Source organism: Cebus imitator, unplaced genomic scaffold (assembly GCF_001604975.1).
Source record: "Cebus imitator isolate Cc_AM_T3 unplaced genomic scaffold, Cebus_imitator-1.0 Scaffold20, whole genome shotgun sequence".
Classification (NCBI taxonomy): domain Eukaryota; kingdom Metazoa; phylum Chordata; class Mammalia; order Primates; family Cebidae; genus Cebus; species Cebus imitator.
In genome coordinates this window covers 10,996,545-11,011,631 of record NW_016107335.1, presented here as the reverse complement: position 1 = coordinate 11,011,631, position 15,087 = coordinate 10,996,545, and the positions used below count along the sequence as shown (strand labels likewise).

Sequence of the window (15,087 nt, the reverse complement as noted above, 5' to 3'; positions counted from 1 at the left end):
CCGCATGGAGTTGTCCTTTGAGTTAAAAGCCTTTCGCTTATCGGAACAAATTGGAGAACAGCCATTAGCAAAGTCAACTGGTGTACAAAGCCCATTAGAAAGAGATCAGTATCTGAGCTGTAGATGTTTCTATTTTCAATCAAATTTCTTTTTAATGAAAACTAATTTTTAAGGGCAAGAGACCACAGCAGAAGGAAAACCTCTCGTAAGAAAAGACTTAATGGTTTACAGTGATCAAATGTTTCAGCTACTTGCACGGTTGGTGGCCTGAACTCAGTGACAGAGTCCTTTGCCGTAGAGGCTGGCTGCACCTCTGGAGGCTGCAACACTACTGAAAAGACAGCTTTCTAAGCATGAGTGTAAGGCAAAAAGCAGAGTGCCCATACTTGGCCATTTCCACCACGAAAACAAATTCATAGCAACCTTCCCTCACCACAAAGGCTTACTTTACAGCAGGCTAACAAAACGGATAAGCAGGTTGGGACAAGATACAGACTTTGGTTGCATTTAGCGATGACCGGTCTCCCCTCTGTAGATGCAGGCAGGGTGGGGAGAGGCAGGAAGGAGGAGTCGGGGGAAATGGCATTTGCACGCAGGCTTCCCACCCTTCCCCTTCGCCCAGGCAGACGTCGGATCTACGCCGCACCAGGGGTGGGTCATGGAGTCCAGCTAATTGCCAGGAGCCGAGGCAAGTACAAGCCACAAAAAGAGCTGCTCCACGGCCTCCCACATCACTGTCCTTCGTGCACTTACGTCCTTGAGGCTGCCAGCTTCAGAGCTCCCTGGACGTTCCCCGGCCAAGTGTCATCTCTGTGTCAAACGGATGGGATGCCAGGTAATCCTTGTACTCTCCGTCAATCAGTTTGGCGGCGTTGTTCCTGGCAAACCAGCAGTCTATCTGCTCTTCCCCGTTGTAAATCTTCCTTTGCTTCCAGACCACTGGGACTCGATGGTCTTTCACGGTGAGGACGGCCTCGGGGCCCTCTCCCGCCTGAAGGAGCGGAGGGTGAGTGAGGTTCTGGCCGGGCCCGGCAGCATCTTCTGTGAGTCTGGCATCCTGGTTCAGGAACTGACCTGTGAGGACAAAGAAGAGCATCGCGTCTCAGTCAAATGCAGAAACCTTGTGCTGAAATTGAACTTCAGTGCTATCAGTGGCGGGAAGGCTTACAACTGGCCACAGCCCGAGACCAGACTCTCCCAGCAGGAGCTGACACATTCTCTGGTGTCATGGAAGAGCATGTGTTCTGGGGGGCAGGGAGGAGTGAGCCGAGGATTTGTCCACAGTGACCCACCACTGCTGGAAGCTTCCCAGTTGCTAATGCTAGAAAGTTGCCTAACCTGCAAATAGCAGTAACCACAGTCTCCTACTGAGTCCAGGGGACAGGATGGGGCAGGTAAAGAGGCAAGTAGTGTTCCATCTTCCCTCTGTCCTCTCCCCAGTCACAGGCCCGCCTTTCTATCCATCCCAGGTCTGTGCCAGGTTGGGGTGGAAAACAGTCAGCTCAGCTCCTCCCTGACCCTTGTCCTCAGGACTCTGCAGGTCAGATGTGGGCGCTGCTTAGGCCATAGGCATACAGAGCTGTGTCTGCAATGGGAGCTCACGCTGGGCCCCACGAAACGTGGCCAGCTCAAGAGCCAGGAAATCCTGCCTATTAAACTGAATTCTGACAATGACTTGCTCTTTATTTTTGGGCAAGGGGCCCACATGAAATTGCACGTTGAAGAAAGCTGAGTAGAATGGCCTGCCTGCTGCATGTGTTCATGCAGGCACCTCCCCTGGAGGGGTGTTGCTCAGGCTGGGCGCTGGGCAGGGCTGCCCCATGCCTGGGTCTTCTTGCTGAGAGCAAAGGAATTGGAGCCTCAGGTGGCTACACTCCAATTCCTCATTCATTTTCCCAGAAGGCTAAAGAGACAGTACTGGTTTATAAAGCCCATTCCCAACCCAGAAGTCCAGGAAGAAATCGAATTTTCATGTTACGTATACAGTCACAAACCACATCAGGACATTTTAATCAATGATGGACTTAAAATATGATGGTGGTCCCATAGGATTATGATTGAATATTTTTAGTGTACCTTTTCCATGTCTAGATACTAATACTTATCATCATGTTGCAATTGCCGCAGTATTCCATGCAGTCGCTGCTGCATAGGTTTGTGGGCTGGGAGCAATAGAAGACACCATGTAGTCTAGCTGGGTGGGTAGAGGACCACCCTACCTAGGTTTGTTCAAGGATATTCTAGATGGTCACATAACCACCAAATCACCTAACGGTGCATGTCTCAGAACGTATCTCTGTCATTAGGCAAGGCATGACTCTATGTGTGTGTGTGTGTTCATACATACATACACAAACTCTATACATGCATATATACATACATACACAGACTGTGTGTATATATACACACACATACACACACAGACTGTATATATACACACACCATACATAGACTGTATACATACATATATACATACACAGACTGTATATACACACACACATACATATACAGACTGTATATATACATGTATATACACACCATACATACATACAGACTGTACACATACATATGTATACATATTCACACACATACAGACTGTATACATACATGTATACATATATACATACATACACAGGTTGTATATATATACACACATTCATATAGACTGTATATATACACACATCATACATACAGACTGTATACATACATGTATACATATATACATACATACACAGGTTGTATATATATACACACATTCATATAGACTGTATATATACACACATCATACATACAGACTGTATACATACATGTATACACACATACACAGACTGTATACACACACACACCTATACAGACTATATATACACACACCATTCATACATACACAGTTTGTATATATACCCACGCACATATATATGACATATTATGTATGTGTATATACAGACTGCATATATACATACATACAGTCTGTGTATACATATATACATAAATACACAGACTGTATATATCTTACATATATACATGTATATGTATAATATGTATATGTACATATAGACTGTATATATACACAAACATAAATACATATACAGACTATATGTACACATACATATATAGACTGCATATATGTAATATATATGATACAGATTTATGTATATAGACTATACATATGCAGTCTTTGTATACATATACACACATAGACTGTATATATAATACACATATACATACATATGTATAACATATAATACATTACGTATATGTGTGTATATAGACTGTGTATATATATACACATATACATACATACATATATATGCAGACTGTATATATAATAAAAACCACATTCCTATTGAATTTCTCAATCTAACTAAAGGTATTGGCAATATCAGCTTTGCTTGAGAACTTTAACTCTGTCCTCTAAACCCAACGTGAGGAAAAGCGCAGCTTCCTACCTAGCAGTCCGTGGCAGTCGCTGGAAAGGCCTTTGCTGTTGGCAATGTAGAAACCCAAGTGGTGTCGCTGGAAGGGCGCCGGCTTTTTGTAGAGGTGGATGAGGATGACAAAGGCTATGGAGCCCTGGATGGTGACGGTGACATTGGCGTTGGCAGACACTGACACCTCCAGTCCCCGGCTCCCCACCACCACACTCTGGTTGCAGGGGAGCACCAGCCTGTCCCCGCCATCTAGGATGACTCTGCTTGGTGTGACCTCGAGATACGACCTCTCTGGCTTGTTGACGAGGATGGTGATGGTACGAAAGTAAGTGCGCTGTTTCTTGTGGCCATTTGGGGGGGCGGGTGCCCCGATTAACTCTCCGTTCACTGTCACACCTGAAAGGCCGAGGGGACAAGAACAAGGTTAGAAAATCTGGCCAGGAGCGGCGGCTCGCGTCTGTAATCCCAACTCTTGGGAGGCCAGGGCAGATGGATTGCTTGAGCCCAGGAGTTCAAGACCAGTCCGGGCAACACAGAGAGACCCCATCTCTACTAAAAATAAAAATTTAGCTGGGCATGGTGCTGCACACCTGTAGTCCCAGCTAGTTCGCTTGAGCCCAGGAGTTCAAGGCTGCAGTGAGCGGGATCGCACCACTGCACTCCATCCTGGGCTGCAGAGTGAGACCCTATCTCACCAAAAAAAAAAAAAAAAAGGAAGAAAAGAAAAGAAAATCTATCCCTGCCCAATGCATCAAGTTAAAATTTCCCTCCTTCTCTGGGCTTATCTTTGTATGTCTAGTACCAAAAACATTGTCTGACTTACACACAGAAGCCACTCAGTGGTTACCAAGTGAGTGAGTGAGTGAGTGAATGTGTGAAGTTATGTGTGGAGTTTTCACTATTGTCTGACGAGTATCTTGGGCTGGGGAGGGAGGACGTGGGTTTGGGTCCTGATACCATAGAAGGAGGCATGAAGCTAAGGATTTGTGCATCTATGCACAGCTTACCATGTTCGTTTGGCTTCCTTCCAGTGTGGCTGTAGTGATAAGAACTCTTGTGTGACCCTGATGTGTATTTTGTATCTACCAGGGGTTCCCGATCCTAATTTGGTCATCTTGTCATGCCACTGAGCAGTGTGGGAGAATGCAAAGTTAGACTTTTTTTAAGTCCAGAAACTCAAGTTCTTCCGCTTAGGTGTTCATTGTTACATAAGTCATTTAAAACAAAACAAAACAAAACAAAAAACCCTGTAATCCCAGTTACTAGGGAAGCTGAGGCAGGAGAATCATTTGAACCCGGGAGGTTGCAGTGAGCCGAGATGGCGCCACTTCACTCCAGCATGGGTGACAGAGTGACACTCCATCTCAAAAACAAAAACAAACAAAAAACCTGCTTCAATTTCCTTATCTGTAAAATGGATGGGCAGATATAAAACCCAACAGAATTTCTGTAAGGATCCCATTGGTGTAAGTTATAAACTGCTATCAAATAGAATGCCGTTCTTTTTCCTTCATCATTGTGAACACCCCTGGGGCTTTTCTGGACTTGAGCAAGGCCTGTGTGCCAGGCCCCAGGGCTCCATGCTGTCTGGCTGAAGAGCAAACAGATGGCATTTGCACTTGAGATGTTTGGGACTGAATTCCGCGATGCATGTTAAATGTGTTTTGCTTTTGGGCGAAAAGCAGCAATTTGTAATAACAAAACATTGCTATATAATTAACCCTTGTTTTCTCTGCTTTGAGAATAATCTTCCCAATAAATCTTGTCTAACAACTTCTTAGACATTCAAGGGGGAAAAAATGTGCCTTCTCTGGGAAAGGGGTCAGGGGAGAGGAGAAATCCCAGCGTGAGAAGAGCCGATGTACTTCTAGCCCCAAAGTTCTAAGTGTCTTCTGGCTGAGTTCCCATCACGGACATCTCATGGAATACAGAAACCATGGGAACAGCTCCTAGAATAGGGGGCATTTCCAAGGACATGTACAAGTAGGCCCCTCTCTTGCTCCTGAGCCCTTAAAATAAGAAATAGTAGAGATTTAGCTCGGAGGCCATAAAAGTCCTGCAAGAAAACAATGTGTTGAAGGAACTCTGCATAATCGCACCATACACGTCTCCCGCCTGGCAATCCCATGCAACCCAACATTCTGAGACACTCACTTTCTCAGCAGTGAGAAGTGCCAGGGTGCCCACTCCAAAGCTTGTCCTCACAGAGCTGGACATTGTTGGCTACCTGCATTGAACTCGAAAAGCTTTCTCTGTGCTCATCTCTTTCACCCAGCCCCTCTACACACCCACAGGGGCCAGGGAGCCCTTTTGTACACACACGTTCACGGCACACAGACAGAGCTGTGGATTGACATCTGAGCAGCGCATCTAAGTCATCAAAGAACTGACCCGCGTTTAGATTCCTGGCCTCCCCAGCATCACAGCTTCTGAATGGACAGACATTATGACAATAATACATAGTGGATTTCTAAAGCACTTGAGCATTTACAAAACAACTTCATATCCAGTTTCATTTGATCCACTTTATAATAGCCCTGTGAGGTCCACAGAGTGTCCTTATCTCCATTTCACAAGGGAAACAACTGCAGCTCCCAAGGCATGTGCCCAAGGCCACACGACACTCGTCATAAAGCAGGGATTTGGATGTGTACATCCAGGAGCACAGCACACCTCCCTTAACCACTGAGCGTCTGCAAGGCGGCCCTCACATAGATAACTGGACATCCATCTGAAGAACAGAGTGGGGTGCAGCACCTACCTGGTCCTCGCCAGGTGCTGCAGTGGAGGGTGGAACTTACCAGAATGCATGTGATCAGAGACCAGCCTGAGGATGTCCCCGGGTTCCCCATCAATGTTGAAGCATACGGTGAGTCTGCTCAGGGGGAAATCCACAACAAAGTGGGGATCGCCATCCACTGCCAGGGCGGAAGAAAAAGGAGAGAAAAAGAAATGCACTTATTGAGTACCTTCCTTGCGTAGGTGCCACTCTCTACTTTCTGTGAATGATTTTATTGAATCCTGAAAATGATACTGAAAGGAGATGTCCTCAATTTCCAGATGAGGAAGATGGGTGGGAGGGAAACAACTCCCCAAAATTACTCAGTGAGTTCACAGTAAACATTTGACTTCGGGTCTTCTAAGTTTCAATGTAATGCTCCTTTCATCATACTTAAGCTTAGTATAGGAACTAAGCTCTGAGAGGTGAGAGGGGAAGGAGAGGCCCCCACACACCCTCAACTGGTACTGAGCCCCCAGGCTTCCATTTCCCGGGTGGACGTCCCCTGCCATTTGCTTTCTCCTTTAATGGCACAGATGCAGAGGACTTTCCTCTCCTATGACTGGAGGTCTATGGCACTCCTTCTCCCAGGAAGCCATAGGCTATCCCAGGCTCATTCACAGCATCAGCTGTATGCTACCCCTGCCTGCAGTGCTGAAAGCCATGCCCAGCTTAGAGGCAGGGGCACGGGAAGCATTAAGTGAGCAGGAGCCAGGCACAGGCAGGGTGCTGGCAGAAACCCCTCCTTTGGGTCATACTAACTTTACTGCTCTGAAATTTCTGTGCACAGATGAGGCCACAAAGTCCAGCTGGCAGTTATTCCTTGTTGGTTCTCCTCATTTTCACCTCTGTTAAAGGTGAAAAGCCTTGCCTTTTATTATACAGAAGAAAGACTTCAAAAGACGTCTACATCAATCCTCTTACTAGACTGGAGAGTTAGCTTCTCTCCAATTTATATTCCAAGTGCAGTTTGTTTCTTCTTTTTCTTTCTTTTTTTTTTTTTTTTTGAGACGCAGTCTTGCACTGTCACCCAGGCTGGAGTGCAGTGGCATGATCTTAGCTCACTGCAACCTCCACCTCCCCAGTTCAAGCAACTCTCCCACCTCAGCCTCCCAAGTAGCTGGGATTACAGGTGCCAGCCACCACACCCAACTAATTTTTTGTATTTTTAATAGAGACAGAGTTTCACTATGTTGGCCAGGCTGGTCTCAAACTCCTGACCTCATGATCCACCCGCCTCAGTCTCCCAACGTGCTGGGATTACAGGGAGTCTGCTCTTTTTAAGCTGCAGCAAACTAACATCGCTGCCTTCCCTGCTGAGAAACCTTTCTGCCCCAGCATCCCTGAGAAGGGCCCTTGAGAGGATCTGGCTGCTGTCCCTAGGAAGTGCCTCAACTTCCCTGAAAACTGCAACATACAAAGAAATTCAAAGTGCTGGTATTTTCCTAATGGGAAAAAATGATCCCCAGAAAAGATGAAACTTCTCATCTACATTTCTGGCATTTTTCAGGCATGCATGCAGTTGTCTCTCAGTGTCCATGGGGGATTAGTTCCAGGACCCCTGAGGATACTGAAATCCATGCGTACTCAGGTCCCTGACACAGAATGGTGCAATATCTGTATATAACCTTCACACAGCCTTTCATACACTTTATTATTATTATTATTTTGAGATGGACGCTTACTCTGTTACACAGGATGGAGTGCAATGGCACAGTCTTGGCTCACTGAAACCTCTGCCTCCTGGGTTCAACCGATTCTCCTACCTCAGCCTCCCGAGTAGCTGGGACTACAGGCGTGCACCACCATGCCCGGCTAATTTTTGTATTTTTAGTATAGATGGGGTTTTGCCATGTTGGTCAGGCTGGTCTCAAACTCCTGACCTCCGTTGATCCACCTGCCTCAGCCTCCCAAAGTGCTGTGGTTACAGGCATGAGTCACCACACACAGCCTTTCCATACACTTTAAATCATCTCTAGCTTACTTATAATACCTACTGCAAAGGAAATTCCATGTAAATAGTTGTTACACTGTATTGTTTAAGGGATAAAGACAAGAAAAAGAGTCTGTACACATTCAATACAGAACAATTCCTTTTTCACGTATTTTCAATCTGCTAGTGGTTCTATCCTTGGTTGAGGGACCCATGGAGACAGAGGGAAACCGTCTAGCTAATCTGACAGGTTTTTGAGAGTTATTATGTGCACATACCACACCATTTGTAGTCAAATCGTCCAAACCTCTTCACAAGGAAAGAGAGGGCTTGCTCTAAAAAAGGCGAGAGGGGTCAAAAAGTCATTACTCCAGGAAGCATCCAAGAGGAAGCTTTTCTGGCATTCCACAGAGCCTATGTGTGTGTTCGAAGGAATTACATCCTGTCTCCTGGAGACCGTGTGGATTCTGTATCCACAGCTAATCTCTGGGATGTCCTTGGCTTTAGGAATTTGCACGTACAGCACAGCAGCAGAAAGACAATAATAAAGACTTCCAGAGGCTGATGTGGACCTAGCAGAACAGAACCCAGCCATCGGTTGTTCTTCCCTCTGAACTTGTATTCTAGTCCCAGGAAGCTGGAAAAAGAAAATTTCATGATATTTGAAAAAACCTGTTCTTCCCTTCTGAAGCCACAGACTGCAGGGAAAAAAAAAAAAAAAAAAAAGAAAAAAAAAAAAAAAAAAAAGCCTGTCTGTCACACCAGACATTTTGATTTTGGTAGCACCATTTTACATGTGTAACAGCAGAGGCTGGAAGGATCCATGCTCCAGATCGCTAAAAAAATTGTCTTCCAAACTCAAGAAGGGTCCGAATGGGCCTCTGCCACCCATCTATTCTTCCACCAGGCTTCCTGGGGACTGTGCTGTCTCCACGGTGTTCATGGAATGATTTCATGACAGCCGTGGTTCTCAGGCTCTGCCTCACACTGTGGGCTTGGCATGTTGCTGTATGAGCTCTATTTTTTAACTGGCTTCGAGGAATTCTTGATTTTACATTTTTTGTTTGTTTGTTTGTTTGTTTGAGACAGAGTTTCACTCTTGTAGTCCAGGCTGGAGTGCAGTGGTGCGGTCTCAGCTCACTGCAACCTCCACCTCTCAGGTTCAAGCAATTCTCCTGCCTCAGCCTCCCCAGTAGCTGGGACTACAGGCACCCACCACCACACGCAGCTAATTTTTGTATTTTTAGTAGAGATGAGGTTTCACTATGTTGGCCAGGCTGGTCTTGAACTCCTGACCTCAAGCAATACACCTGCCTTGGCCTCCCAAAGTGCTAGAATTACAGGTGCCAGCCACTGCACCTGGCCTGGTTTTATACTTTTTAAACATGTTTTACTCTCAAACCACACACAACCACATCCTTTTCTTTACCTGATGTTTTAGAGATTTTAATTCTTGGCTGGTATGGCTTCTCAAGCGAAGGTCCTAAAAAGAAGGAAGAGAATGTCATGGTCATTCATTAAAGATGAAGAGAGAGGTACAAAGGGAGAAAGTAGAAATGACTAAAACACAGCTTTTAGGTACATTTGTACCAGCTTAAAAAATCAAAAAATCATCAGTCTTAAAAAGGGAGCTTAGCTTCAAAACACACAAGGGCAGCCAGGTATGGTGGCTCATGTCTATAATCCCAGTGCTTCGGGGGGCCAAGGTGGGAGGATCACTTGAGCCCAGCAGTTCGAGACCAGGCTGGGCAATACAGTGAGACCCCGTCTCTACAAAAAGTAAAAAATTAGCCCAGCAAGGTGGCACGCATCTGTAGTCCCAGCTACTTGGGAGGCTGAGGTAGGACGATCACTTGAGCCCAGGAGATCCAGGCTGCAGTGAGCTATGATGGCACCACTGCACTCCCACTCCAGCCTGGGTGACAGAGTGAGACCCTGTCTCAAAAACAAGAAAAAAAAGAACCACACAGGTGGAGTGTAAAGTGTGGAGGATTATTTATTTTATTCTTCTGTAAATTATATACTATTCTTTTCTGTGATTTTTATGTATATTATAGGGGAAAATATTTTATCACATCTGATTTATTTATTATTTATTTATTTATTTAGAAATGGAGTCTCACTCTTGTTGCCCAGGCTGGATGCAGTGGTGTGATTTTGGCTCACTGCAACCTTCACCTCCCAGGTTCAAGCGATGCTCCTGCCTCAGCCTCCCAAGTAGCTGGGATTACAGGCATGTGCCACCACACCCAGCTAATTTTGCATTTTTAGTAAAGACAGGGTTTCTCCATGTTGGTCAGGCTGGTCTCGAACTCCCGACCTTAGATGATCCACCCACTTCAGCCTCCCAAAGTGCTGGGATTACTGCAGTGATGAGGAACCAGAGAAGCAGCGTGTAGGCGTGAGCCACACCTGAGACATATTTACAGGGGAAGGGAGAAATGAGTTGTTCAGTGGGCCTGTAGCATTTCAGATGTGCAAGATGAAAACGTTCCAGAGATCTGTTTCACAACAGTGTGAATATACTTAACATCACTTACCAGCATTGAACAGTACACTTAAAAACAGTTAAGATGGTAAATTGCGTGTTCACAATAAAAACAAAAACAAAAAAAAAAATGTAAAAAAAAAAAAAAAAAAAGAGGTATAGTTATAATCCAGTGTCTGCAGCTATGTGTGCAGTGGAATTCACAAAGCAGAAGATTTTGAAACACTTTGTATTTCAAAGTACTTGTGCTTTGAATAAATATTCAAAGAAAGAATAACCTAAAAGTAATTAATTTCCATAAATAAAATCGGTATCTTAGGTCAAATTGTTAGTACTAGAAAAATTGTGCTCCTCTTCTTTGGTTTCTACTGCTCACAGAAATTAAAGAGTGAGGTATCTCAATGTTTTTGTAGCACTCCCCTCTCAATGCTGGTCTTGCCTAGTGTGGCCTGGGCAGAATGCAGATTAGCCAGGAAAGAGGAGGGATGACTAGATGACTGCTTTGAGGAGTGGCAGCTGCCACCAACTCTCAGAAAAATTAACATTAAAATTTAGAAACCATCAGAGCCTTAAGGAAAGGAAGAATCCTCTTTCAAAAAAAATTTAAAAACCCTTTTGAGTAATCAGTTGGGGATCTCCTCTGTCATTCTTGCCCGTGAGTCTTTGTATCATCTGGGTCTGATCTCTCCTGAAGCTGTGGAGATTTGCGCTGATGACCTATAATCAACATCTTATTCAAAAAGCCACTTTTCCTGGATGTGGCATGGATCTCATAACTAGAAAGTGACAGCATCCTGCCGCCTGCTTTCAATCACAACGAAAACTCTGTAAGGTTTGCCAAGACAAGCTCCACCCTTTCTGAAATAGCCATGTCAATTGCAACCTCACTATCAGGGTCTGAACTTTTCAATTAATTTCTGGTATCCCGTGCCTCAGTGGAAGGCGTATCTAGCATTTGTGCAGAACTCACTGTGCACCCATGCATTTCATATTTACTCCTTACAACAGCCCTGCAGGGAAATTAGTATTGTCTCCAAGTTCAGGGCTGCAGAGTGGGAATGGAAGCTCAGAGAGGTTCAGAAACCTGCCTCAAGCCTCACTGTGAGGGTTGGTGAATCCTATCTTCATGCTTTCTCTACACCCAGATCCTTCTAACACTGTAGAGGGTGAGGAATGAATGAGACAGCATTGGTGGGGTGCCGAGTAGGGCCTGATTAACCTTGGTTCCCTCTCCTAGCAGTCAGAACTGGACAGGAACCTAATAAAAATGTAATGCATAGGAAACGCGATTTTCCACAAGCGGATCTGCCAAGAATACAATGCTCTGCTTTGGTTTCACTGCGTTTCCTTTCTCTTGCTCTTGTTCCTACTCATCCCCCATTGGCAATGGCATCGAGACTGACCATGCCTGCTTCTGTTCAGATTCTCAGAGACTGACATGTAAAGACTGGATTCTTGTAAGAATCCCTACCTTGGTCCTTCCCACATGCTCTTGGGGAAATAAAGTCAAGCATACAATCACATTATAATACATAACTGTGAAGTGCTTAGATATATAGAAAGGCACTGAAAAATGGGCATTGGTATTTCAGTGCTTCCGCTCCTGCCTGAAACCTGGCAAACACCTGATGGTTTATTGATGGTTTATTGAAGGACTGACCTCATTGCGTGACATTTCTGAACCAAATGCCACCTTTTCCTCATTTCTCTAGACAGCCACAGTGTATAGCAATGTGCATACAACAGTCTACAATACTCTCTGACTCTGAGCTATGTATAGTGTTACTGCTTTTCAGTTGGTTGTTTTTTTAGAGATGTGGTCTTGCTCTGTCACCCAGGCTGGAGAGCAGTGGTGATCACGGCTCACTGCAGCTTCAAACTCCTGGGCTCCAGTGATGCTCCTTCCCCAGCCTCCTGAGTAGCTGAGACTACAGGCACACCACCATACATAGATAATTTAATTTTTTTTCTTTTGTAGAGACAGGGTCTCTCTGTGTTGCCCAGGCTGGTACTGGACCATGGCCTCAAGTGATCCTCACCTCAGCTTCCAAAAGTGCTGGGATTACAGGCGTGAGCTACTGCACCCAGCCTAAGTTATTGTTTGTAAGTATTATAGCAAGATGCACTGACACAGCTTCCTGCAGAGGAGGTGAGTGGCATCGCAGGCCCATGTCCCCCACACCTGGCTGGCACAGGTGCCACGTACCTGGTTGTGTGCCGGCTCCTCGCACACTCTGCACCACCGGTTCGGGTCCCATGGCGGCCGACATGCCGTGGGCCTCCTCCAGGCCGTCCGTGCGTGGGCTTGGCCCCCTCAGCTTCATGGAGGTGAAGGGAGTAAGGAAGTGGTAGCTCACGGCCAGAGCCTGGGCCCGCTGCCGCAGCCGCTCCTTCTCCAGCCCATCGTCACTTTGCAGCCAGGAGCTCAGCAGCTCCTTTGTGGTGAGGTAGCTCCAGAGACGCTCGATGTGGTTGGGGTCCCCTTCTCCATCACCTTCAGGGCTGGGGCTTCCTAGGACGTCTTTCCCCGCCTTCTGAGGCCCCACAGGCACGTCCGTCTTCAGGATGATGAATTTCTTACTGTTGCTGGCGGTGACCTCCACGTGCAAGTGATCCAGCTTCCTATCCACCAGCTTCCCTGCGATGATGATCTCCGAGCCGTTGAAGTAGTTGGGGAACAGGGTCTTGGTGGCCTGCACCACTGAGCTGGGGGGATAATCGATGCGGATGTCAGAGAGGAGAGGGGTCCTGATTTCATCATAGAACCTGTGGTGAAGGAACAGGGAGAGAGAGAGAGATCAGGGTCTGCTCCGACAGCAGGCAGGATGGTCCAATAGGAAACCACAGACTCTCAGAGGGATGCGTCTGATTTTAGAAGCAATCGAGTCCACGTGGCACCCCACGCAATATTTCTGCCAGGAGGTCACTAGGCAGCAGGTTCAACACCACTGGTGGGAGGGAATGCCTTGTCTCACGTGGCTTCTGAGCTTTTTTTCAACTGCTCTCATGAAGAGAAAGAACCTCCTTATAGTAGATTAAAATCTTCCTCCCCAAAATTTCCACCCACTGATCTCAGTTTTGCCTCTGGAACAATACAGAGTTAGTCTAATCCATTTCAACAGGCATTCGGATGCTTAAAAAACCAAAGCTGTGCATTCCTTTAAGCCCGATCGATCCCCAGCTTCATGAACTAGTCTTCCTGTGATACAGCTTCGAGGTTTCCCCACCAGTCTTGGTAAATTTCGTTTGTGCACACCTACATTTCTCAAAGAGCCTCTTAAAACCTTTTTCTTAAAACCAAATACAAATTCCAGATGTGCTTTAAGCAGCACATTCTACTTGAGAAATTTGACCTTGTGTGAGTTTGTGCATATAACACTTGCTTGCATTTGCTTTTCTCGTAAAGTTACATGGTTCCTTCTTGCTAAGCAAGGAGACTATTAAAATTCCCTTTCTAAAGATCTAGAAAGCATAGGCTGTGGAGTTGGACTTCCATCTCTGTCAGTTCCTTGCTGTGTGTCTTGGGACATGTGGCTTAACCTCTCTGAACTTCTGTTCCCTTACATATAAAATCAGGATGTTAACAGTACTTCTTTGGTCACCTGCTAGCTGTCCCTACCAGCCCATTTCCCCCTCCTTTCATGAGAATTGACTATGGCCATCCAGATACAAAACACATTTCCTAGCCTCTATTGGGGCCAAAAATGGCCATGTGACAATGTCTTCCCAACGGAATATGGGTAGGAATGAGATGTGCAGTTTCCTCAATACTTGTTTAAAATCCATGCTGGCTTTCTTTTCTCTCTCCCTTTTTGTGGCTAGAAAACAAAAGTGATAGTGACCAGATTTCAATCCTGTAGCATTAAGGACAACACTTGAGGAGAGCAGAGCAATGAAACAGAAGAAACCTGGGTCCCTGAATGACTTCATGGAGCAGGAACCTGGGTCCCTGAATGACTTTGTGGAGCAGGATCAAGCCTGTTACTATTATAGGAGAGAGAAGTAAGCGGCTGCCTTATTTTAGCCTTTGCCTTTCATCGTCTCTGTATTGCAGCTTAGCCTTTACCCTAATATACCTATCTCCTAGGATTTCTGTGAGATCATCTGGGATAATTCACACAGAAGTTCCTGGCGTATCATAAGTTCTCATAAATGCCAGGTATTGATCGTAGTTTCAGCAGATGGCAGTGCAGTTGACTTGTTGCCGCATAATTGCTTTTTCTTCTGAATGCCTTATTGAATCTCAATTCTATTATCCAGTGCGTCACATTCTCCGTCTTCGACTCTAGTTTTGAATAATTTTTAAAATGTGGGAAGCAAATCTGTGTTTTCATTTAACTCTTTCATTAAAATGCATGGGAGGAGGCCAGGCACGGTGGCTCACGCCTGTAGTCCCAGTACTTTGGGAGGCCGAGGCAGGCAGATCATGAGGTCAGGAGATTGAGACCATCCTGACCAA

General features: G+C 45.6%; 1 protein-coding gene across 2 annotated transcripts in view; it reads right to left on the bottom strand.

Annotated features, from left to right (window-relative positions):
- Positions 1 to 122: 122 nt before the first annotated feature.
- ITIH5 (inter-alpha-trypsin inhibitor heavy chain 5) overlaps positions 123 to 15,087 on the bottom strand; it is a 91,110-nt gene continuing 76,145 nt past the window's right edge. Inside the window, exons 10-14 of one of the 2 annotated variants that reach the window (XM_017521212.2) lie at positions 12,835 to 13,394; positions 9,570 to 9,623; positions 6,230 to 6,346; positions 3,447 to 3,824; positions 123 to 1,074 (exon numbers count right to left, since the gene is read on the bottom strand). In XM_017521212.2, the coding sequence (XP_017376701.1) occupies positions 773 to 1,074; positions 3,447 to 3,824; positions 6,230 to 6,346; positions 9,570 to 9,623; positions 12,835 to 13,394 (1,411 nt within the window). In that variant the 3' untranslated portion in view covers positions 123 to 772. Of the gene's footprint in view, positions 1,075 to 3,446; positions 3,825 to 6,229; positions 6,347 to 8,164; positions 8,839 to 9,569; positions 9,624 to 12,834; positions 13,395 to 15,087 lie in introns of those variants that run through there. The other variant, XM_017521217.2, reaches the window with a different exon arrangement.